The sequence below is a fragment of the Triplophysa dalaica genome, chromosome 22, assembly GCF_015846415.1.
Source record: "Triplophysa dalaica isolate WHDGS20190420 chromosome 22, ASM1584641v1, whole genome shotgun sequence".
Lineage (NCBI taxonomy): Eukaryota > Metazoa > Chordata > Actinopteri > Cypriniformes > Nemacheilidae > Triplophysa > Triplophysa dalaica.
In genome coordinates this window covers 16172328-16196003 of record NC_079563.1, presented here as the reverse complement: position 1 = coordinate 16196003, position 23676 = coordinate 16172328, and the positions used below count along the sequence as shown (strand labels likewise).

General features: G+C 36.0%; 2 protein-coding genes across 2 annotated transcripts; both read right to left on the bottom strand.

The window, feature by feature from the left end:
* Positions 1–7939: 7939 nt before the first annotated feature.
* Positions 7940–16551, bottom strand: acer3 (alkaline ceramidase 3). The gene is made up of 11 exons (XM_056736637.1): positions 15211–16551; positions 12235–12345; positions 11933–11985; positions 11693–11745; positions 11391–11472; positions 10690–10725; positions 10113–10171; positions 9927–10028; positions 8765–8869; positions 8639–8684; positions 7940–8564 (listed from the first exon to the last, which is right to left on the bottom strand). The coding sequence occupies exons 1-11, from the start codon at positions 15311–15313 to the stop codon at positions 8511–8513; spliced, it is 804 nt and encodes a 267-aa protein (XP_056592615.1). The 5' UTR covers positions 15314–16551; the 3' UTR covers positions 7940–8510.
* A 145-nt stretch (positions 16552–16696) lies between these two features.
* Positions 16697–20548, bottom strand: serpinh1a (serpin peptidase inhibitor, clade H (heat shock protein 47), member 1a). The gene is made up of 5 exons (XM_056736635.1): positions 20415–20548; positions 18174–18764; positions 17998–18096; positions 17665–17897; positions 16697–17586 (listed from the first exon to the last, which is right to left on the bottom strand). Exons 2-5 carry the CDS (start codon positions 18748–18750, stop codon positions 17284–17286), a joined length of 1212 nt encoding a protein of 403 aa, XP_056592613.1. The 5' UTR covers positions 18751–18764; positions 20415–20548; the 3' UTR covers positions 16697–17283.
* Between the last annotated feature and the right edge of the window lie 3128 nt (positions 20549–23676).

Here is a 23676-nt window from a genome sequence, read left to right as displayed (position 1 = left end):
CTGATGCCGCTTGTGTTCTGCTCCCCTCTTAAATACACATCAGCATGAGCGATTGTGCAAGAGAAGACTGAGTCACATTAACACATTACGCTATCACATACGACCATATAAGGTACCTTGAATAAACATAGATAGCATGATTTTATCAACTAAATAGAAAATTAAGCTTTGCAAAGACTATATTTACATATTTTATGGACCGGTGACTCGATTTAAACACACCCCTACCTTTCTGAGCAACACTGCATAGTCACTTTTATTATGAAGATAAACAAACAAAAGTACTTTATGGTATATTGTTTTGACCTAGATTTTTTTTCCTTGTTAGGGGTGCACCCAGAAAAACACATTAAAAATTGTTGTTCACAAACAATATAAATTCTGTCATCAGTAACTGTATTTCCATCATGTCATTTAAAACATATACATGATTCTTTCATCCGTGGAACATGTAAAAAGATATTTTGAGAAATGTCTTTTTGGTTTTGTGTCCATACATTAGAAGTCATCGGGCTTAGTGTTGTTTGATTAGATTCTCTTCGGAAACAAAATCATTTATGAAATTAAGTTTTGTTTTCTAAAAAAAAAGAAAATAAGCTTGAATTAATAATATTTCAATAATATAATCAATCATTTTTCAAACCGTTCTTTGTCAAGTATATATATATTTCTATACGATTTTTTTAAATATATGTACTAGAAAACAAGACAACAAAATTCTTCCAGTGTGTTGGATATACATTTCTATATGCGGTATGTTTTATATATAAATCTGTGGACTCCCAAAATCCTGGCTTCATTAAAACATGGTTTATTTAATTTGTTTCATAAAACATTTCAAAACTATAACCACCACATTGCCCATTGTCACATTGTAATGCAGGTTATTTTTGTATGAATGTACATTCCTGCTACACATAGTGATTATTATATAAAACCAAAATAGATTTTGCATTACGTTAAGTGATATAGTAAAAAGTGTATTTATTTTTCATTCCGTCATTTATCTCCACAATGAAAGAGTGACGTACAGATGAGTTTAGTAAAACATCTATTTTTCTCATGTTCATCCACATAAGGGTTTCCCCATTGTGTTTAACACTGACAGTCATCTGTAGTGTTGTAATGAGATGCGTTACATGAGCAGATGTGGTCATGACACATCTGTGTGTAAGGGGGACCAGAATAAGCTGGTTTGAAACAGCGTTTCATCAGTGGGCTGTGAAATAACAGGTTTTGCATCTTTCTACAGATCACTTTGTAAACAATTGAATTTAATCAGTTGTCTTTATTGTTTTAGACTGATATATATTAACACCAAGATGTTGAATCTTTACTTATACTAAAAGTGTCACTTTAGCAGATGAACATCATAGTTTCCTTGTAAATGCTTATTTTAAGAAGCGATGGCTGCATTCTGCGATTCAATGTATTCACAATGATTTTTTTAAAAGATAAACACCACATATGACATTAGATCTACACAGAGAGTACTGAACTATTAGTTGTTTGATGTCAATACTATTTAATATCAAACACAGTTAATCTTCTAAAATAATTATGTGGATCAGCTGCAGTTTATTAAAATTGCTTCACATATGTCACAAATATTATTGCGTAAACCTTTGAAATGATTGTTTCCCGTTAAAAGGTGACATGCCAAATGTTGCAACGTCAGATTCCTGGATTCCTCACAGAACAATATGGGGTTCACTTCAAACATTTTATGATGCACCATCGCTTTGAGCATCAATAGAGATCTGTTAACTTGCAATTTCATTACAATTCTTTATAAGGTCTGAAACACAACATTTTAGGAAGTGGGTAGATTCTCATGCAAAAATGGCAATGAATCCAGATGTCTACAAGCACGCTTTCATCATCATTTGATGAGATTTGTTTCAGCACCTCTGAGGCAGATTGCTAAAGTATTCAATGAGACACAGCAATATAAATCATGCAACAGGAAACCCTTTAGCAAGACACGGTGGACATAACAACTGTGCAATTCCATCCCCACCACCAAAAATGGTGTGAAATGCTATTTTTATTCCATTTATTTTGGAATCAAACTTAACATCCTGTGAAGGAATACATTTGGCCATTCCAGATAACTAAATCAAGCTTATTTAATCCAAGGTCCCAAACAAGTGGCCTAGCTATTGTATAAGAAAACCCAAACTCAAAGTTCCTCTTACGGCTTTGTGTGTTTTAGTCCCACACATTGTGAAAAAATGTTTTTGTTGAATTAACTGTAAGTAGCACCTGCCGGATGTGTCCCTTCATTTGTCATGCACTGTTCCTTTTGACATGGCATTGTCTTATTTTTAACATGGTGGCCTTTGTTGTCTTCATGTGCTCTTCATGGCTGAACTTGGTGGAGAAAATGTGTGACACCTCCCTTATTGAATGGTGACCTGTCCATGTCATTACAGTAGAAAGCACACATTGTAACCTTCTAAGCAACATTTAAAGTAGAATGGAATTGTGTAGCCTAAAAAATAAAATAAATCAACAGTTACTAAGTCAAATGTTTAACTTTTAATAAATATGATTTGAATGTCTGTTTTTTTCCCACCGAGGTTGTCTAGGTTTCTGAACAGAGCCAGTGTTATAATTAATGAAAGTTCCTCTAGCTTTATACTTTAGTGGTTAACACATTCTTTTGTCTCTTTCGCACACGCTACACAATGCTGTGACTATTAGTCAGCACTATAATATCAGTCGTCAGCTGATAAACTGAGAGCTCTGCAATTATTAACATGAAAGAATTTTCCGTATTCATTTTTTATAGTTGTTTTACCTGTATTTTAGATTTTGCACTGACTTCAATTGCATTTTTGCACCAGTGGAAATGTCTGTAATATGACTGGTAAATGTCTGGTAATTTTTTTACAGGATAATTTTTTACAAGGTGAGCCTAGTTCAAGACTTTGTGCATTGGTGGAAGAGCATTAGTAAATATTCATCTGCTTCAGTAAATGTTTTATGGATCTAGTAAATGAAGTACATATACATCAAAATCCTAATGTTAATCTTACTGACATTCCTAGCACTATTCGTGTATGCACCTTATGCATTTAACAGATACTCTCTGACCTGAGATACGTGCCCAGTCACGAAAAACTACCAGCTACACCCTTATTTTTTAGAATAAGCTAAAGTAATGTAAAGGTATGTGCATGGCTTTTGTGAATTGCCAAATTCAAAGGTTTGGAATTTAATTGTATATTGCTGATTGAAAGAATGTTTCCCAGAGGGATGTTTATTGTTGCAGGAAATATACAACACTATTTAGCACCACACACCTGGTACTGATTATGTTAAGATCTTGAAAAAGTACACTAGATAGATGGAGTAGTTTGCATTGCATCAGCTTGAATCATAATATTTGTGCTAGACAAAGTGAATTGTTGAAATTGTGTTAATAAAAAATGATTGAAATTAAAGCGTTTTTAGGTGATCGCCTTGTTTATTTTTTATTCTAGATATCGGGATAATATCATCTTGATAATTATCATAAATATTTTAGCAATAATGGTGTCGTGAAATTCGGATACTGTGATAGACCAATTTACATGTGCCAATTCAGCAGAGACAACTGAAGAAAAAAATGGATATTCACATCCTCTGTCGGTGATTCAGAGCTGTTGTTTACTAACAACTGTTCTGGAAAAGGGGAAGTTCCCGTGAGACTTTTTCTGTGTGTGAAGCTGTGATTTCATAAAGAGCCCCTTGAAAAATGTTGTGTAATATCATGTGACATCACATCCAGCTTTGACTTAAATCAGGATTTTATCAATGAGCTTGTATGAAGGGAATAGAAGTCTTTTTATGAAACAATAAGCTTGCATGTACACATAATTGAGCTCAATTCTAATTAATACACAATTGAATTCTACTGTCGTTTTAATAGTGACACTTACACACAATTTCTGTACTACATACAGTAGGTTTTGCACAAGCACCACAAACATTTTCAGATTTAGCTGTTTCTCCAATTCTTTTGTCTTACAGGCCACAGAACAGAGGGGCACAATGTGATCAATGCTAAAGAAGTTTTCTTTATAATATTGTTGTTAAAAGAAGAAATCATCTTCAAACGTCACAGCTATCCATATGAAAAATGATTGTGTGATTTACACTTCGAAACTTTAAGAACCTCAAGAAGTCATCTAGCTAAATACAATCGGATGTTTCATCGATTCACTTCCTGAATACCTGATATTTACCTGAACTCTGGACTGGCAAGCCTCAGTCTCAGACAATACACACGATAAGCTTTGATTCACTGCTCGATTTGAATGAATTATCACATGACTAATATTACAGTTATTATGACTGGTTTGAAAATCTTAAAATGGGCAACTGTACATAGTCAACATCATTGTTTGTAAAAATATCATGCTTATATTAATGCACTACATTGGAGGTGACTTTTTGGAGGGTTTAGATGCAAATGTCAAATTCTCATTTTTAAAGACTTTACATTATTTAAGTACGTTTTAGTCTTATTTTTAAGTCTACACTTCATTACTTCATTCATTTTAAATAAAATCTTATTTACTTTAGTAGGATTTAAAGGTATAGTCCACCCAAAATCCTTTCTTATTTTCTGCTGAGCACAAAAGATATTTAATACATTGGTAACCAAACAACAACAAGAACATTTCTCAAAATATCTATCTAGATTTTTAAATGACATTAGGGTGAATAAATGATGAAAGAAAATGTATTTTGGGTGAACTATTCTTTACAGATCACTTGTGAAAGAACTAATGCAGTTTGTTTCTCATTTATCAAAACTTAACTTACAATTAACTTATTAACTTCCGCTCAACTTACTCAGGGATTGTACAAAAATATACAAGCAAACCAAACACGGACCATTTTAGGATTCACCGATCCGGTCACTCAGTAATTTTAGATACCAACGTGTCTTTCACTTCCTGTTTACCTCCAGCTTGGGCATGTGCTCCATGCCCCTGCATCTGCTGGTACAGCATGTCATCTGTGTTATCAGTGGCGGTGACACATAAAACGCTCCCGTCTGCTGGTTCAGGATGTGAAGTCAGGGAATTTTTCCATTTACAGTGTAGATTTACATGATTGGCTTTGTTAAAGTGCTGAAACATATCAAAACCACCTCCAAATGTATTATTTAAGAATGCTTGGGGTTTTTTTGTGGTTGTGATTCATTTTTTGTAATTCATTTACTTGTCATGGAGTAATTTTTTAAGAAACCCATGGAGTGTATTCTTAGAGAGGTGGTGATATAAACAAATGTAATGTTATCCTAACTGAATATGTTTTTCTTCTTGAAGAATAATGCAGTCGGAGTTCTAATACCACCGCGTTTCATTTTACTTCCAAGCGGTGGAATGAGAGTGAATGGGTGTTTGATCCTCCAAAAAGTGCATCCATCGATCAAAGAACTGCTCGACACGGCTCTGTGGTTTTAACAAAGGTCTTCTGAAGTGAATCTATGCGTTTTTTTAAAGAGAAATATCCAGATTGACATGGCTTTTAACATTGATGTCTAGCTTCTCGAATGCACGTGAACCAGAGGCTTGTTTTTCCGTCAAGTGATGGTGACGAAAGCTTCCGCCAGAGTAGATGCCATACTAATGAAACAAAACAAAAAAAACATTGTTCATCACCGTAACTTACGACACGCCTCTGTCATCTGCCAGAAAAACAAGCCTCTTTTTCAGGCGCATTCGAGAGATGATGGAAGCTAGACATCAATGTTGCTGTTAATATGGATATTTCTCCTTAACAAACGCATCGATTCGCTTCAGAAGACCATTGTTAAGACCTTTTAACAAAGACTTTGTAAAAGTCAACACCCATTCACTCCCATTCTACCGCTTGGAAGTTAAATGATATGTGGTATTTTAGACTGCATTATTTTACAAGAAGAAAACCATCTTCAGTTAGAATGCCTTGAGGGCAAGTAAAACATGGGGAAATTTGTATTTGCTAGGAAGGTATCCCTTTAAGAGACCCTGTTAAGATCTAATTGCCTGAAAACATGAAGATGCCCAAATAAAGATTGGTTGTATTTTCAGTTAAACTAAAAGTTAGTAAAAAAAGGTTTAAAAGTGTCACAGGAACTGTGTGTATGATGGTTTCCCATATTGCAAAGACAGAACATTTAAGCAATTTAAGAGTTTTTACATTCACCTCCTTGAAACTTCTGACGTAGGAGAGAATTCCCCAGCATACCGGAGCCTCTTCTTAACAACAGGTTAAACGTGCTGATTAAGAGGGCGGAAATGAGTCAGAGACATCTCTGTCTGACATGACTCAGGTGTGCACAGGTGTGCGGGTTCAATAGAGGTCATATTAGTGGTGCCCTCTATTGTTCAAATAAAAACCTGCAGTCTGCGTTTTTATTTTTAAAGGGGTCATATGGCACGAATACGTGCTTTTCTGTGTCTTTGGTGTGTCATTAGTAAGATTGCAAAAATTAAAGTGTCGGAACAAATATGCATTCTATCTAGATGCTCACCCAGACCTTCCTGAAATGCCTCCTGTAACCACACCCACACAAATCTACGTTAGTTTGTGGTATGATTTGACCAAGACCACCCAAAAGTATATTCAAGTAAGGCGGGCGTACCTGTTAGTACATTTGCTTTGGAACCTGATGTTCAGGCCAATAATAGCAAACCTCACTTTTCAAAGCGATGAGCTTTGTTAAAAATCTGTGCTTTTCAGAGAGGCGGGGCATAGAGAAGATACAAACATGCGTGGTATGTGGCAAAATTAAATCGTGTATACACATTGCATTACATCTAAAACAAAGGATAATATTAGTTTTAGCCGTGTCATATGACCCCTTTAAGGGATAGTATGCCTTATAATCATTCCAAACCTGTATGACTTACTTTGCTCTGCAAAACAAAGAAGATAATTTCAAGAATGTTGGTCACCGAACAACAGCGGTTCACTTCTATTGAGTTGACAAAACCTAAGTATTGACTAACCTAATTCTTTTGAGTTCTGCAGAAGACAGTAATACAGGTTTGACATGACAAGAGGGTGAGTATTTTTGGCTGGACTATCCATTTAGAAAGCCTAATTTGTTAATGCATTTTTGCACTTTTTTTTCTTTAACCTGAAAGGCCTTAATATCTTTACAGACACCAGTTCATATAACAAACCCTCACAATTTATAATGAAATAAAACAGCATTACCAAAAATTTTATTTTGGCAACATAGACTTTAATGAGTCAAAAAGGTTATTTACCAAAACACATACAACAAACATAGTCTTTGAAGGACAATGTTGAGAGAGAAAGCCACAATATTCTTTGATTATAACCAAACCGTTTAAGTCGAGAGGAAGAATAGACGTTTTAAAATTTTTGCCTATACCTGTAAGTACTGTTTAAGTGATTTAGGCACATACAGAAATTGCAGTAACAGTGGCAGTAATTTTGCTGTTGTTTGTTCACTTATATACACATGTCTTCTCAAGTCTGCATTATTAGATATATGGGAAGCATTGTTATATTTTGTTGATATACCTAAATATCAAGGCAACACTGAATACACAGTTGAATCTAAGGCACCCTCCGTGTTAGTCCACACCAACAGCAGCATTTCTGTATCAGAAAATCAGATTCAAATTTATATCCAACACCTAACATCTCACCCCGATCTTTACAATTTTAAGTTGTATTTACTGTGCGTCGTAAAGAGATTATTAAACACCGTAACTTGGCACAATATAAAACAAATCACAAACCTTCATTCGTAACCACACTGTCTCTCTTTCTGACAGGGAACACAGGCTGGGCAGTTAAAGTAGTCAACGTAAGAGCTCTTTTACATTGACCCCTCCCTCATGAAACATAAATAAATAAACCTACTAAATAAATCATAAATCTACTAATCATAGTAAATAATCAATGAATTAAAGTATTTGAGTGTCTTGAAACCTGCAGCCCAATGTTTATTAGTAGGTTTATGATTAAACCTTCATAAAATTACAGAAACATATTTATGTTAATGCTCTCTTTATAATCATCATGAACATTTTGAATGAACTGAAATGATTCAGTTGCATATCGGCGACACGAGGGGCTTGAAATGTATACTTTATGTATTCTTGTATGCATGTTGTATAACTTATTTAATTCATTTGTATTTTGTAACGTATTACCATCTATTGTTTATTATTTAAAGAAACTTTAAACTGTAAACAATATTTCCATTAAAATTTACAATTGGCCCTCATATGTAAAACAATTTATGCAAATAACACATTGTGCAAATAAATCACAGAACAACAACAAAATTCTCTAATTTAAAATAAACTAAAAAAGCTTCCTTCCATGGCAGCATTCTCATAAATGCACTTGTCCAACAAAGCCGGAGGGGAATGGGAGAACCAAACCGATAGCCACTGGTCATTTCCTGCTGCTGCTGTTGAAGCTGATTGGCTGTACCTCTTGTACAAGGTCTCTGATTGGTCTATTATCCTCCTCTCGTTTCCCTTTCAACTCGTCTTCTGTGATTCAATGTGCAGCACCGGCCAAACCCCGCATAAAAACTAAACAGATTCAAAACGTTGGTTTAAAAACTTAAAGAAGCGATATATAAAGAATAAACCCCAAATGCACTTACCTTAACTTTTGGTCTGTGCTTGAGGTAGGTCGATCGAATTTGTAGGCTAAGAAACGAAAATCTAAATCATTATCTTGACTACTAATGGCAGAATTTCTCCAAGAGTCTTTTTTTCACTACCAGTACCTGAGAAGTGTGTGCAAATACGAGCCCAGGCCTGTTAGGATATGCCACCAAGCGTGGAGCTGTGTAACCGCCCCAATGACAGGGGGAAGACGTTGCCGTGTGGCTCTGAAATTAAAACAGTCAACTGGTCAATACAGTAACTCTTTTGAGACTTGTATCATTTGAATAAATATAAGTATAGTGTGGTGTAGAGATGATGTATTTTTGCAGGCCAACCCGGAAGTTAGCGCCGCACTGGTTCCCTCGATCGGAAGCCTTTGGATTTTTCTTTTGAAAATAAATTTTCTCTGTCATTAACAAATGTTTATGATGTTCGTCTATCAATATAATCTTTACAAGAATGTACACAATATTTGCTATTTTTGACGCCCAAATACAAACGCCAGAAGCTAACATGTTGCTATATACAGACGGTAAACATCCTCATGCACGTAAGGTCACCATCACTTAGCCTTCGACACCTTTTTAAAACTTTATTAAAAACCTGTTCTCTTGTAAGTAATTACTTCTTATATAAATCTCCATCCATGTTTTTAGAGATTTTTGTCCATGTTGCATTATTTATGAGATTTATATGCGTGATGATGTTTAACGTCCCTGCCATAGGATGTGGTTGTGTTTAGCAACTTGTTAGCGACCAGCGTTTTTAAAGGGATACTCCTGCCAAAAATGAACTTTTACTGAATTACTCAACCTCAAGTAGATCCAAACCTGTATACATTTCTTTGTTCTGTTGAACAGGACGAAAGATATTTAGAAGAATGTTAGCAACTGACATTTCCGGGGTAGTCAAAAATGATTGTCAAAAGTGCCCCAGAACGTGTTATGTTCCTAAATTCTTCAAAATATCTTCATTTGTGTTTAACAGAACAAAGAAAAATATACTAGACACGATAAAGCTTTAAATTTCACAAACGTGTTCTTACCGGCGTGTTTTATGTCATGGATTTGAACATGAAAATAGTTTGAGGTTTTGTTAACCACAAATCTTATGGACCTTTCTCACAAGCCTGTGATGAAGCTATCAACGGTCATCAGCATTTTAATACCTCGAAAGGCATTAAACCAGACTTTGGGGCGATGAAAAGTGAAGTACTAAATTACTTACTCCCATCCGGGTTTTGCATACAAAAATACATCATCTGTGTGGAACTTCAGATACCTCAGAGAGTCACACATGATGTTATCGATGTTCCATAATACAAATCCCAGCAGGAAGACACATAAAGATATAAAGCACAGGGCTCTGAGCCAAGGATAGACCCTACAAAATGAATAATCATGTTGATTAAGAGTGGCTTTATGTAATCATTACAAAAAAACTATAACCACACATGCATGTTCTCACCATGTGACTATAAAAACAGACCGAATCACCAAGAAAATCATCAGTGCAGCATACATGACCTGGGGAAAGTGAAAAATGCTTTTAACTTATGTAGCTCAGGGTGGTAAGAGCATGGCGCTAACAATGCTAATGTCATGGGTTCGATCCCAGGGGATTGCACATACTTAAAAAAAACAAGTGTATAGGATAATGCAATGTAAGTCACTTTGAATAAAAGCGTCTGCCAAATGCTAAAATGTAAATGTTATAAAGACCACCCCCATGTGATGAAAGCAGGATTGTTTGAATAGTGATTGTATATTGTTATTAATGACATCCTTGTGTTTACAGAAGGTCAGGTGGCATATAAAGCAACCACCAACTGCCATTACACAACAAAAACAAACATAGCCAGAGGAGCTTTTTACACACGGATTGCCTTATGTGCCCCCTGGGCACCTGACAGAATTCAGAGCAAACACAGAAATGTTTCAAAAAGCAACAAATCAGAAAAACAAATACAATTTCTATTGTCCAATAACAGTTTAAACAAAGGGAGGACATATGAGTTTATCAATAAGAAACAGAGATTTCTCACCTGATGAAAGATCGGCTCTTTCCATAGCAGGTAAACCTACAAAAGACACTGAATTTATGCAATGCTCTCTAAACACATGTAAAAACATTAATATTATTGTATTATTTGGACACTTAAGCGACATATAAAATGTACGAATTCTATTCCAACTATAGATATTCCAAGATATTTTGTGTGTTTCCTTCCCTTTATACTTAAAACCGTTATTTTTGTGAGTGGATGGCCTGCTACAGCACCTCTGATGGACAACTTTAAAGGTGATTTTCTCAACGTTTATATTTTGAAGCACCCTCAGATTCCTGAGTTATAAACGTCTGTATCTCCGCCATATATTGTCCTATCCATAACAACTCATACATCAATAGAAAGCTTAATCATTCAGATTTCATATGATGTAAAAATGTCAATTTCGAAAATTTGACCCATAAGACTGGTTTTGTTGTCCAGGTTCGCATATAGCTGATGTATGAGGTTCACACAGGTGTACTGGCAGAATAACCAAGTGTGTTGTTCATCACATTACGAATTATCAGCAGAAATCATTCATATTCCATGACCTGAACTGAGTGTGTCAGATCATAGCTTATCCAAAATATGAAGCATTGAAATGTTACAAAAATGTTTCGTACATTTAAGTCTGGCTTCAGTGTCCAAAATATCAGCTGTGTTTTAAAAAAAATGTACAGCAAAATAAAACTTACCACACTAACGGTAATACTGAAGGTCAGCAAAAGGCTTATTGAGAAATAGTTAATAACACCTTCTTGCTTGAAGCACTCGTATCTGTAATGTTAACATTCGCACACAGTGTTAACTTCAAACACAGTGATGAAAAATGTAAAACATGATCGGGTGGGATATGGGTGGGATTGAGTGTCATTTGACCCTCAATCATATGACACTCATCAGTAAAAAAGCGACAGATTTTTATTTTCCGACTGTTGCAGTGAGCATTCAAAGATGAAAGCAAATGTGACATCAGGTGTGCGAAAGGTAAACTTACAGACAGTAGACGAAGACGCAGCAGATGTAGATCATCGGCAGCTCGTCCAGCAACTAAAAGCAAAAGACAATCCAGAGAGGATAGCATTTGTGTCTCACTGTTGTGATTTTCAGCTATTGCTTTGGTCATGTGCCGTAAGCAGCTTTGTGGTTATGAAGCTGGAAGTGAAAATAAGCTTCTGGTGTGCTTGAGATCACATGCACAGTAGTTGTAGAGAGGCTGACAAAGATTCTTGCTTACCTGCATTTCATACTGTAGCGTCATGTGGAAACTCCATGAGCCGATGCCTACCGCTGTAATTGAAAAAAGTTAGATAGAAAACATGCATCAGGAGAGGATTTTGTCAACGGTTATAACATTTGCAGTGGTTCAGAGGGCTTTAGAAAAATGTGGAGCACCAAGCTGGACTAGACAGTTGTACAGGCTGGACAGTTCTATGCAATTCTGTTATTAATATCTATAGGAAAGGGCAGTTTATTTTAAGCATTTAAAGTGTATATTTATATAAATGTAGGTGAATGATGCTTTGCTTCTGTTCCTACCTGCAAGTCCTAAAAACGACAAAACGTAACGTGTTTCCAGTCCGGCTTTATACGTCTGAATGGCTCCATATATTGGAGGGAGGATCATAATCAGGTTACTGACCGTGTTCCCTGTGGAAAAAATAATAATAATATTAAAACCGTGACACAAATAATTCTGTCCATCTGATTTATGATCCAAACATCAGTTGTCAAACTGCTTTTGTACCTCATTGTGTTTCATTGACCAATAAACCAAACATGTGGTAGAAAGAGTCAACAAGGTGTATGCAGGCCATTGAGACATTGTTTGGATACATGGGTTTTGTGCTGAACATGGCACATTCTTTCATAAGCAAACACACATTTAGACAGAAATTCCCGTTGTTTCTCATTAAATTTACTAAACACTATTCCCTTGCTTCAAACACCTCTTGGATATAAAGAAAGTGATGTATAAGGAGACAGGAATGAAATAACCCTGTTATTATATTAATTGAACCTTTAGCTGGTTTGTGGCATTTATTGTTGACCTTTGGCCAACTTTCAAAGTGACCAGTTAGCTAAGGTTCACCTAATATGTGGCATGTTATATATTTACATATACATTTTATACAAAACGATTCAAGATATACATTTTATAAATGTGTGTTCCTTGCGATCGAACCCGTAACCGTTGATGCTGCAAATGTAATGGATTTACCAATTGAACAACAGAAACACAATGAACGCGTGTTATATGCCATATATAACCAGCATTCAAGCAAAACTTTTAGTTAAACGATAACAGAATTCAAAGTGGTAATACGTTAATTTAACAATTTGTTTACATACTGAAAGTTTTGGTTTAAAAGGTCCGTCCTGAAGCTTTTATTACTTGACATTCTATATTTGCCAGTATAGTACTGTATAACTCTATACTGTAAAGAACCACGAAGGGCTCAACATTAAACTTGCCCGCTTGTCCGAGACAAGTGAATGTTTTGTATGGATATGTGAGAGAGAGAAAAAAAAGTGCTGCGAAAAAAATCGGACTGTGCTAAGAGTAATAAGAATAGGTGCATAAGACAGAGCTGCGTGTTTGTGTGAATTGCGTTTGCGTGTGTCAATTAACAATGGCACACTGCTTTTAGTCCATATAACTAGATGCAGACACGGAATCCTGTTATTTACGTTAAATGCGTCTTCTGGCTTTTCGGTGTGTTTGAGTGAATGAGATATGTTGTATATGTTACACATACTACACATACAGTGCGTCTCTAGAGTTGCTCGGAGAGTTTATTTTACGAGCTCTTTACTGTTTGAGTGAAGCTATCGTCAAACACACTAAAACACAAGTGTCTCCTTGAAGACCCGTCAGAAAAAAAGTTGTGTTATCTAGAACACACGGAAATCAAAATACTTTAGTGTACTATAGTATTTGCTAAAGGAAATTGTAGTACCCATGTAGTAAATTGATTAGCTGTAGTATACACTGTAGTATACTATAGTAAGGTTCAATTTACTAAAGTAATTGATGTGGACAAATATACCTCTATTGTATAGTAAAAAAAAATACACAGAATTTATACAAAACTCAACAGATTTAGGTAAACTAAAAATGATATGGCTCTGATTTATCCATATGTAGGCTATGCAACATTAATGTTATTTGGAAGTTATCTGCCAATTCATTTGATGAACTGCACTTGCAGTTTTATACTTGTGCTAAAACTGTTTGGCGTCGTAGCACCAGTGCTATGTGAAAATAAAGTAACACTGACCCTTATAATAATAACTGCTTGTCTTTGTTCTATAGCAATAATGAGATTATTAACATTTAGGGCGCCGCAGTGAACACTGTGTAAACTAACTAAGCAAACTTGACCAATCAGGATCTGAAACTATTATATTGACACTTCATATGAAATATAATCTTTTAAAATCTTCGGACAAGTAATATTTGTACTTGGAGAAGTGAATGACAAATTTACTTGTCCAAAGGACAACCACCATAGGACAACCACATGACATTGCGGAAGGCGCGATCGTTTATACTTCCGTATTCTGACACGTTTCCGAGTGAAAAGGAAATGTGGGTGTGGCTTCTCCTTTTTCACTGCAAATTTAGTGGATGTATAAAAACTGCTGTCGCATTGATTTTGAAATTAAACTGGCAGGAGACTAGTTGAAGGGGAGGAGTTAACCGATGCTCCGGTCAAGCCGTCTAATTTACGTCATTCGAAATGGCTGTTCCGGGGTAAATCCATTTTCAGATTGCCAAATTGAAGATTATTAGGGTACATTCATTTTAAAAAGTACACGACATACATTGATAAACTATTTACATTAAACGCTGCAATATTTCATGAAAAAATAAGAATAATCATTTTTTATTTCACCCGGACTTTAATGTCAAGCCCTGCCATGGTACAGTAATGTCAGATATGGTAATAACACAGTGTTTGCATAATATAAAGTAAATTACTACAAAGAATACGGGAATACAACGATACACGTCTTTCTTATCTCGTAGTATCTTCGGCATGACGTCCTCTCTACTCGCCCCCCCGCCACGCGCTTGATTTTATTCATATGTTTTCCTGTCATTGTGATTGTTGTTATTAAGCTACGTGATTTACATTCAATATAAACAGACAGAGGATCGCTAGCCTCTCCCAGCTGCAAACTTACTAAACCTACTATGATAAAGACTTACGAGGTTACGCATACGTTCATAACGTTTGGATTAACAAGGCTTGGTTATTTAATATTTAACACGCCACGTTGACATCGCTTCAAAATTATCCAATCGCAAAGAACTTGATTATTAATATTAAACAAATTCATGGCAATCACCCAATAGCGAAGGTCTGCCACGTGAATATTAAGATACGAGACTTCCCCATAGTAGGATTCGAAGTGCTACTCTTTCCTGAGTTAACATCCGTGTTTACCGTCCTACACGACCAAGAACCGCGTGAACCGCACGAAAACGTAAGGATTTATGGTACTTACAGAATTCTGCGATGTAATACGACACCACATAATTCTCCTCACACCAGTCGAGAGTTGAGGTCGGCGTTCCCCAGTAGCCCAGCCTGTCCGCCGCCGGAGCCATGATGAGAGAGACGGAGATTTCAAAGGTCGGACGTGCGGAAGGAGGAGTTGCTCGCACGTTAACGGATTCAGAGCTCCATCCAATCTGAACCGATTTCGTGCGATAACAGTCGCAATACAAACATAAGCAACTGTACGTCACTATATCTGCGCTCGTAGTTCAGTCCGATTCAAAGATTTTTTTTATTCTGGCTCTCATATATACAATTACATTATAACGTAGTAATAAAGTTAACACGAAGTAGTCTACATTCCCTGCTTGAAGAAACCGTCGAAGAAATTCTAATGGTTTTATTGTTAAAAAGTTGATGTTATTAATGAGTGGGTGAAAGTTTAGACTTATAAAGCATAAAGATTGACTGTAGATGTTTAAACAAACACTGTGACGTTCACCACGACATTTGCTCGTTTTGTGGGTTGAAGTTAAAATATTCTGAGTTACAGACAAAAGTCAAACAAACTTGTTTTATGTCTTCAGTGTGATTCACAAGTTTAGGTTTTACCAGCTAAAACCAGATTGTTGAGATTTTGCTGAATTATTTAGGCAGTCTGTGATCTTTTAAGCAGTTTCAACGAAGGCCGCTAGATGCCGCCAAAATCGTATACAGTCATTCAGATCTGAGTATACGTGGCAAGATTGAACTGCATAATGTTTTAAAGCTGTTAGAAAAAAGAGCAGAAATATTTTAATAGTAATATAGTAATTATTTACTTTAGTACAAACTCGTTGAGAGATTTTAACACATAGACTTAAATTAATAAGTTTAATGGCTTCAAAACGTTGCTGGTAATATTAATTTGAGACTTTTGTTACAAAAAGAGAGGGCGAAGTTCAATGCATTATGGGTTATTTTGTATACTGTAAAATGTATTAATGTGGGACATTCTGGAGTCATTCATATATATTTTTATACTTTATGCAGGATGCGTAAATTGTATAGTATTTTTCCTAATTGTATTCTGTATTTATTCACACTGTATATCCAGCACTTGGTAATTGCACTTCTGGTTAGACCTAAACTACATTTCGTTACACTGTACTTGTATATGTGTAATGACAATAAAGTTGAATCTAATCTAAATATACAGTCATGACAGAAATAGAAGTGTATTATTTAAAATATGAACATATTGTGAATATGATTATTAGGCCTATACCATGTATTTTTTAATGCCACCATATATTTATTCTAGATTTTGTAATTTTCCTTTTTTCTATATATTTTTTCTTATGTCTGTACTGCTTTTTTTACTTTCGTCTTACAACCGACTCTAATAATATGTATTTATTGACAAGCTGCTTTGCTTTTCCCATTCAAAAAGATTAAAAGTGCTGCAGAAGTAGTTGAATTGAGTAACCAAAGTATACAAAATAAAACACAACTTCCCTAAAAAATGCAGATTTTATTGAAAAAGGAGAAACAACCCAAACTGACATAAGTGTTTTGGTGCAGTGTGAAACTGGTCTTAAACATGTTCAGTGCGAAGCCGAGTGCAGATTTGAGCTCATATCACATGCTGTCTAGTGCATACATGGTATTCAGTGAAGACACATGTGTGCACTTCTGAGGGGAATGTACCGGTATGGCATAACGTCTAACAGTTGCCATAGTTCGTGTTCAACGAGGAATCAATACTCATCGATAAAGATAAGCCCCTGAGCAGAATGCTGTTTGTGTGAATATTTAGTACACTTGCTGGAGATCACACTTAATATAAGCATGCTGTCCTTCTTAGAATACATCCCAAACCTCAGGTGAGCATGTGCATTACTTGTGACTTTGTTGTGAACATTTGCATTGTTTCAAAACAAATGACAAAACACGGCGTAAAAATAACGGAATGTGCACTTATACGGTGGTCCCGAAATGTAACTTTCCCGTCCTGTCTAAATGCTGACACACACATATACAAATCATGCACATACAAACAAAATTATCACACAAATATTGGTATAAATTAGACCCTGCATTATAATTCATCTCTCATTTTATCACCCTTCGGCCGCATCATTCTGCCAATGAACAGAATGGAGTTTGTCTTGTTGTCCTTCACTAGGAAAATGAAGGGATGGTCAACGTAGAATAGCTTGGGGTCCTTGAGCTTGTCTGTGCCATAGACGCTGCTGTCGGGTGGGTTTCCTTCCGTGTCCCACTCCATGGCAGAGGCGTGGAACACGTTGGACAGGTACAGGTCTTTCTTCCCTGACATGTTAGACAAATCAGCTTTGGCCTTATCTACAGCATCAGTCAGACCCAGATCTGCGAGATGTTTCTGCAAGACAGAATTAAGTTCATAAGACATTTTGTACTGAGCATTCCAAAAACGTCAAATTTCCAACTTTGCTCTTACCTTCAGGTTGTGGCTGACCTCCATGCTGACCTTGGGAAGGGACACGGCGACGCCTCTTTGTTCCAGTTTGCCAATCCAAGTGTCCAGCTGTTCGCGTGTTAGCAGTTTCTCCACCCTCTCCAAAGACTCTACTTGGTACGGCATGATGAACACCATAGACGACATCTTATGGGCCAACGGCATTTCCAAAACTGTAAGTTCGTTGGTTGTGTCTTCATAATACCCATAAACGCCTGAAAGACCAAACCGTCTAAAGTTAGTTTAAAATTGAAGATGAATCGTCAGCAGCTAGGATGTTTAACCATCACGGTTGTGTTCATGTGACGTCCTCACCTGTGCGGTGCATCATGTGTACAGAGACAGTGTAAGAACGATGCACCAGAAAACCGCGATTATCCACCATTTTGTGATGGAACTGCTGATCCCAGTGTGCTGGAGAGAGAGGAAACCACACGTTAGTTTTGGAACATCTTTCACATTGTTGAATCACAAAAGAGGTGGAGACGTACGTTTGTAGAACATAGCATTGATGATCATGGCTCCATCTGTTTTCTCCACATCCTTTGTCACCTCAGGCAGTTTGCCGTCCGTGGACTTCGATGCCCAATCGTTGATGGCCTTCACCGCGCTACGCTTGTCTCTGAAGTTTATTTTGGAGTGGTCGTATTTGTAATGCTTCTTGCTGCTGATCAGAAAGTGATCCACAAAGCTCACGGAGCTGGGCCCGTACAGACGATTGCTGATCTTCCAGGTGACGTTGCGGGCCGTTGAATTACTGACCTCGGAGAGAAGCTCGGCGAGCGCGGAGTGCAGCTGCACATCTTTCACATTAGTCGCGCTCAGAAGGGTCTTTACCTGGGAGGAGGTGTTCGATTTTCCTCCAAGAGCTACCAGACCCAATGAGGTGGCGACCACCACGGGGGAGATCAGGATGTTCTCCATGTCCTTCTCTTTAGCCATGTTGTGATACAGGTTGAAGGCCAAAGTGGCGCTGTTGTCAGCCAAAGAGGTGGCATGGCTGCTGAGGGTCTTGTCCGCGCTGACGGTGCCCAGTAGGCACAGAAGAATCACATTTGACAGCAACATGGTATTTTTATAACCTGTGGTGGATTATGATAATAGAGAAATCATTATAATCTGATTTTCAAAGATTTCAGGCACAAAATCATTTCATCTGTGAAGAGCTGTGCTGTGTCTTTAAATCTTAACCGCCACATAACTGAGTTGTGCCAAGATACATCCCAGAGGCCTTTAATGAACGGTTTGCTATGCTAAGAGAAAGAGTCCAGACGACATGTAAGGAATAAATGTTATATAAGTGCCACGTGCACAATTGTAACCTAACTAACCCCTCAGTATTCCTCTTAGATACAATAAAAAAAAATGCAAAAAGGTGAACAATATTATTTGCATACGTATATGTTGTCATAAAAGACAACAAGACTTCACAAAAGAAAATAGTATTATTGCTCATTGATAGTGTAGGAGATTTGACAGGTATGTTTTAAGTATCAATATAGTCTCAGACGTATAAAAATCAAAACACGGAAATCAAAACGGAACCAAATTGGACAATTGTTCAATTTGAGAGTTTTTTAAGCGTTTAAACATTAAGAGTAGGGAGATGTAAGATGAATGTGGATTGTAGAAAGAAAATAATCAAGATATGTGAAAATTTGATGAGAAATGTTTCATAATCTGAACTCAGTTTGTGACATTGTTGAGATCTCTTGTGAAACTCGAAAGGAGACATGTGTGAGATTCCTGGGTCTTTTACAGGAGAAATATCTGAGATGCATGAGACAAATATCTTCATTTGTGTTCAACTGAAAAAAGACATTTTTATATTGCAAATTTCCCTACTATGGTAGTCAACGGTGTCCAAGAACTGTTTACAAGCATTGTTACAAACATCTTCCTCTCTGTTCATCAGAACAAAGACATTTAGAGAATTGAACTCGAGGTAAATGAAGAACATTTTAGTTTTTGAAGAAAAATGTATGTTCACTCGCTCTCCATTTAATCTTATTGATAAGTAGGATAAATTATAAAAGATTAATAAAATACTGTCTTTTATATTTTCTTATGGGTTATTGTGAATTTGTAAGATTTTTTAATAGATTTGGTTTTAAAATCAAAGTTTTGTCATTTGTCAAATGCCCAGCATTCAGAGAGTCACACTGAATATCTTTGCATGAAGGAATGCCATTTGCAGACGCAGGTCTTATGTGGGATAACTAACAGCCAGTCAGCACTGCCAGGATGGCAGGAAGTTCTAACATGAGTGTGGGAAGATCTCGACTTCAGGCATTTTCCACACCCCATCTGCTGTTGAACGGCCAATAAAACACAGGCTCCCAATGCATTGCAACCCTCACCCGCTCTTTGAATGACCTGTTAAACCATGCATGGACAGCCATTAACAGGGTGAGTCAAAGAGGGAAAAATGCCTGTCTGCCTGTACTGCTTTCCAAAATAAAGAAAAAGACCTCTAAAATTCGTCACGCAATAGAAAGCTGATACAAGCACATGCACTTTTTGTTAGAAAATCTTTTCATGTTTACCTTTTAAGTAAAAGATATTAAAGTTGCAAAGTCTCTAAGAAATAAAGGTTAAAAAATTGCACATCTTTGCATTTCCCGGCACATATAATAACATTTAAATACCCTTTGATTCACAGTATGGGTCACTGGTGCTGCAAGATCATTCAGAATGCAAATTATGTCACATCTGTAACATCTGTAACTTACCTCTCACAGCTCCTAAAACCTTCCGCAACCAGATCTATCGGCTTCCCCGACAACGAATCCTTCCCGTAAACTTTATAAGCTGGAAAAGAAACTTCTGGAAGTTGGGAAAGGAGCATTAAAAAGATTCCGTTTTGTTTGAGACCTCCCCTAGATCCAGTTACTGCTGCTGAAACTGGACTCTCCTCCAGGTCCTAAAGTCAGCAGGAACTGACCCCATTTCTGTTCAAACGTACACAATGGCTCAGTGTTTTCATGGGAAGAGGTCAATACAATTAAGAAGTAGATATAACTCAGGAGTACAGACGTTACATGACACAATTTTTTTAAATAATGTCCTATCAAGAACTAAAAGTAATTTAGTAAAAAAACTGATGTTACTGGTTTCTGTTATTTAGATTTAATAGGCAAAGAACATATTTAGGCAGAGAAATATATTTTATGTTCTGAATTGTATTTAACAAGATATTATAAAACAAGTTTAAAATTGAATGTTTTGTCTGGATGAGAAGTTCCGTACACCCCCCACTACATATCTGCCTCTTTCTCTTCTGTGTGCCACGTTTGGGTCTTGTCTGGGCCCGCAGGCAGACAGCTGATAAAACAGAACAGGCATTATGTCTGTCTTTTCCTTTGAGTAAAGAAATCATGATAATGCAGTTTGAAAAATGAACTAAACCAAGCTAATAAAATGAATTGTATTATATACTGTATATAGGAAACTGTGCTGCATGACAACATAATGAGGTCTCTTCTAAAAACTCAACAGGAGACACGAATTATATAATTTAGGTAAAATTATGTAACTTAGGTCTATTTATATAAAGTCCCATTTTGTTCTTTGTTTATGTCAATTGTGTCTAGATAACAATTTTGTTTTTCTCTTTGTATGGGCACTGTGCCTTTAAAAAGTGCATTCAATTGTAAAAGTTAAATCAAATTGGCTTTATTATTCACCTGCATTTCAATAATATTAAACTAATTAATTTTTTTTTGTATTTTGTTCTTTAAAAATCTAGTTCAACAAATTCTTCTTCAAAGTATAAAGTAGTTTAATCTTAATTTAATATAAATTACTTAAACAAAATAAAACTTTTAAAATTAGAGAAAACTTAGAAACTTAAGTTTAGTTGCTGTCTCTACATTTAAGATCAAATGTATTGGCTGCATAAGTCATTTAAACTCACTTAAATGGAAATTATATTAAACTATTTTAAAATCGAATTTAAGCCTGTTTAACTGGTTAAAAGATTTTATTGGAAAAGTTTCCCACACGGTTTGTGCTATTAATATTAATGTTGAGGAGAGGTGTGCTATTGAAAATGAATAGAAAACTCTGAAGTTAAGACTGAACTCAGTTTCATGTGGAACTGAATAAATGTAGAAGACATGTGTGTACACAATGAGGCTGAAAAAGACAGGATGCTCTTCCTGTAGCTCTCCATCCTCAATAGACCTGTTTACAGCCATCCATAAATAACCATTTCTAGGGGTCAAATAATCACACTGACTATAAAAAAAGACACAGACAGAAGTAGCAAACAGATGAAAAATAGACTCATTTTATACCTTTGTATAAGTTTGAATCAGTCTGCTGGGTTGGATATTTAGAGGTTAATTCACTGTGATCCAACAAATGCAAATAAACACATACATTCTGATGTCAAATTAATGAATTTGGTTGGCGTTTGTTGGGTCAGTGTGAAATAGTCTTCAGTTGTTCTGTGGTCTATGACTAATGTAGGTCTGTGCTGCCACTGTAAGCTTTATCACAGGTTGAGATCAGTGGAGACCTGCCCAACCATTGTGTGCTTTTCCTTCACACAGACAGCAAAGGAATTTTTCTTTTAACACGTGTTGTCTATTACTTTGTTGACGCAAAGCAAATCCGAGCATGATAGAATATCAATGTCTGCCTGCTCTAATAATGAAAAGAATTGTTAAGTGCTTCCTAAATTGTCTAAAATATATTTTAATTTGATCAGATATTGGTCTGATTTCAGCATAGTGGGAATTTCATGTGGTTCATCCTTAGGCAAGACTCTTCAGACTAACCTCATTAATTTAATAAAACTTAGAATCAGAACCCAAATTTATTTTGAAAGCCAAATATTGAATTTATTTTAATGTAAATAAAAGGTTATATATATATATATATATATATATATATAGCCTATAGAACTGAAAGTTATGAAATGGCTGAGATTTGAAAACAGTGCAAGAGTGTGCGATGAGGGCGCCACTGGTGGACACAATGTAAAATTACACTTTCATTATTTGTTCTACATTTGGCCACTAGGGGTCACCAGTTTTACACATAAAGCTGAAAAAGCTTTGGCGTTCTTGAAAGCTTGTGTTGATGGTTCTTTACTGAAACTGATTAAAATGAAAACTTTGGACCGATTAAACGTGCACTTAGAAATGTGTTTCTCTTGCATATTTCTATTACAATATCTAATTTTACAATAATATTTTTAGGAACACATTTATTATTTTTAATAAAAATCACTTTTACAACATTACAACACCTTTAACCAAATATAGCTGTGTCCTACTGCTATGACATGTCTTAAACACAAAGCAATGCAAGCTAAAGGACAATTTCACTTCAGGTTGAGGAAGATTAGAAGGTTGTTATGCAAATTTGGCACAGGGCAGAGGCTAATCTCGTGCTATCATCCTGGAATAGAAGCAGTGTGGTTTGTTCTGGCACTGTGCCTGCAGTCTGGATTATCAGACCCTGTCCCTGACAGAGGTGGACATCTCATAAACCTGTCCATCAATTCTTCCTCGATCCGAAACAGAAGTGTACTTGAATTGTGTTCAATATAAAAGCTGTGTAGAAAACATTTATTTAAATCCATTGGTCCTCCCAGATTTCCTTAAGAGACCCAAGGTTTCGTTCCATATAAAGATGAATGTAACTATCACAGATGTATTCTGTATTAATTTGTCATGAAACCGATAATCCATGACCATTTTTAATCAAAGAGTGTAACTCCATGAATTTAATTGTAAAAAATGTTTGCGGTGAAAATGTTTATCAACTCTGTTTATCAACAACTGTGTTGTTTTTATATGCTGTATATATAATATATCTATGATTTTCCACATATTTTTGAAATACGCTAAAATGTCAAATTACAGCAATAGACTGCAAATGTACAAGTTTGGTGTAAAATTACGTTACATGAACATTTATTTTACGGTTTTAAACTGTATTTTCTCTGACGCTCAGCAGCCGGACTATTTTTTACAGTGTATT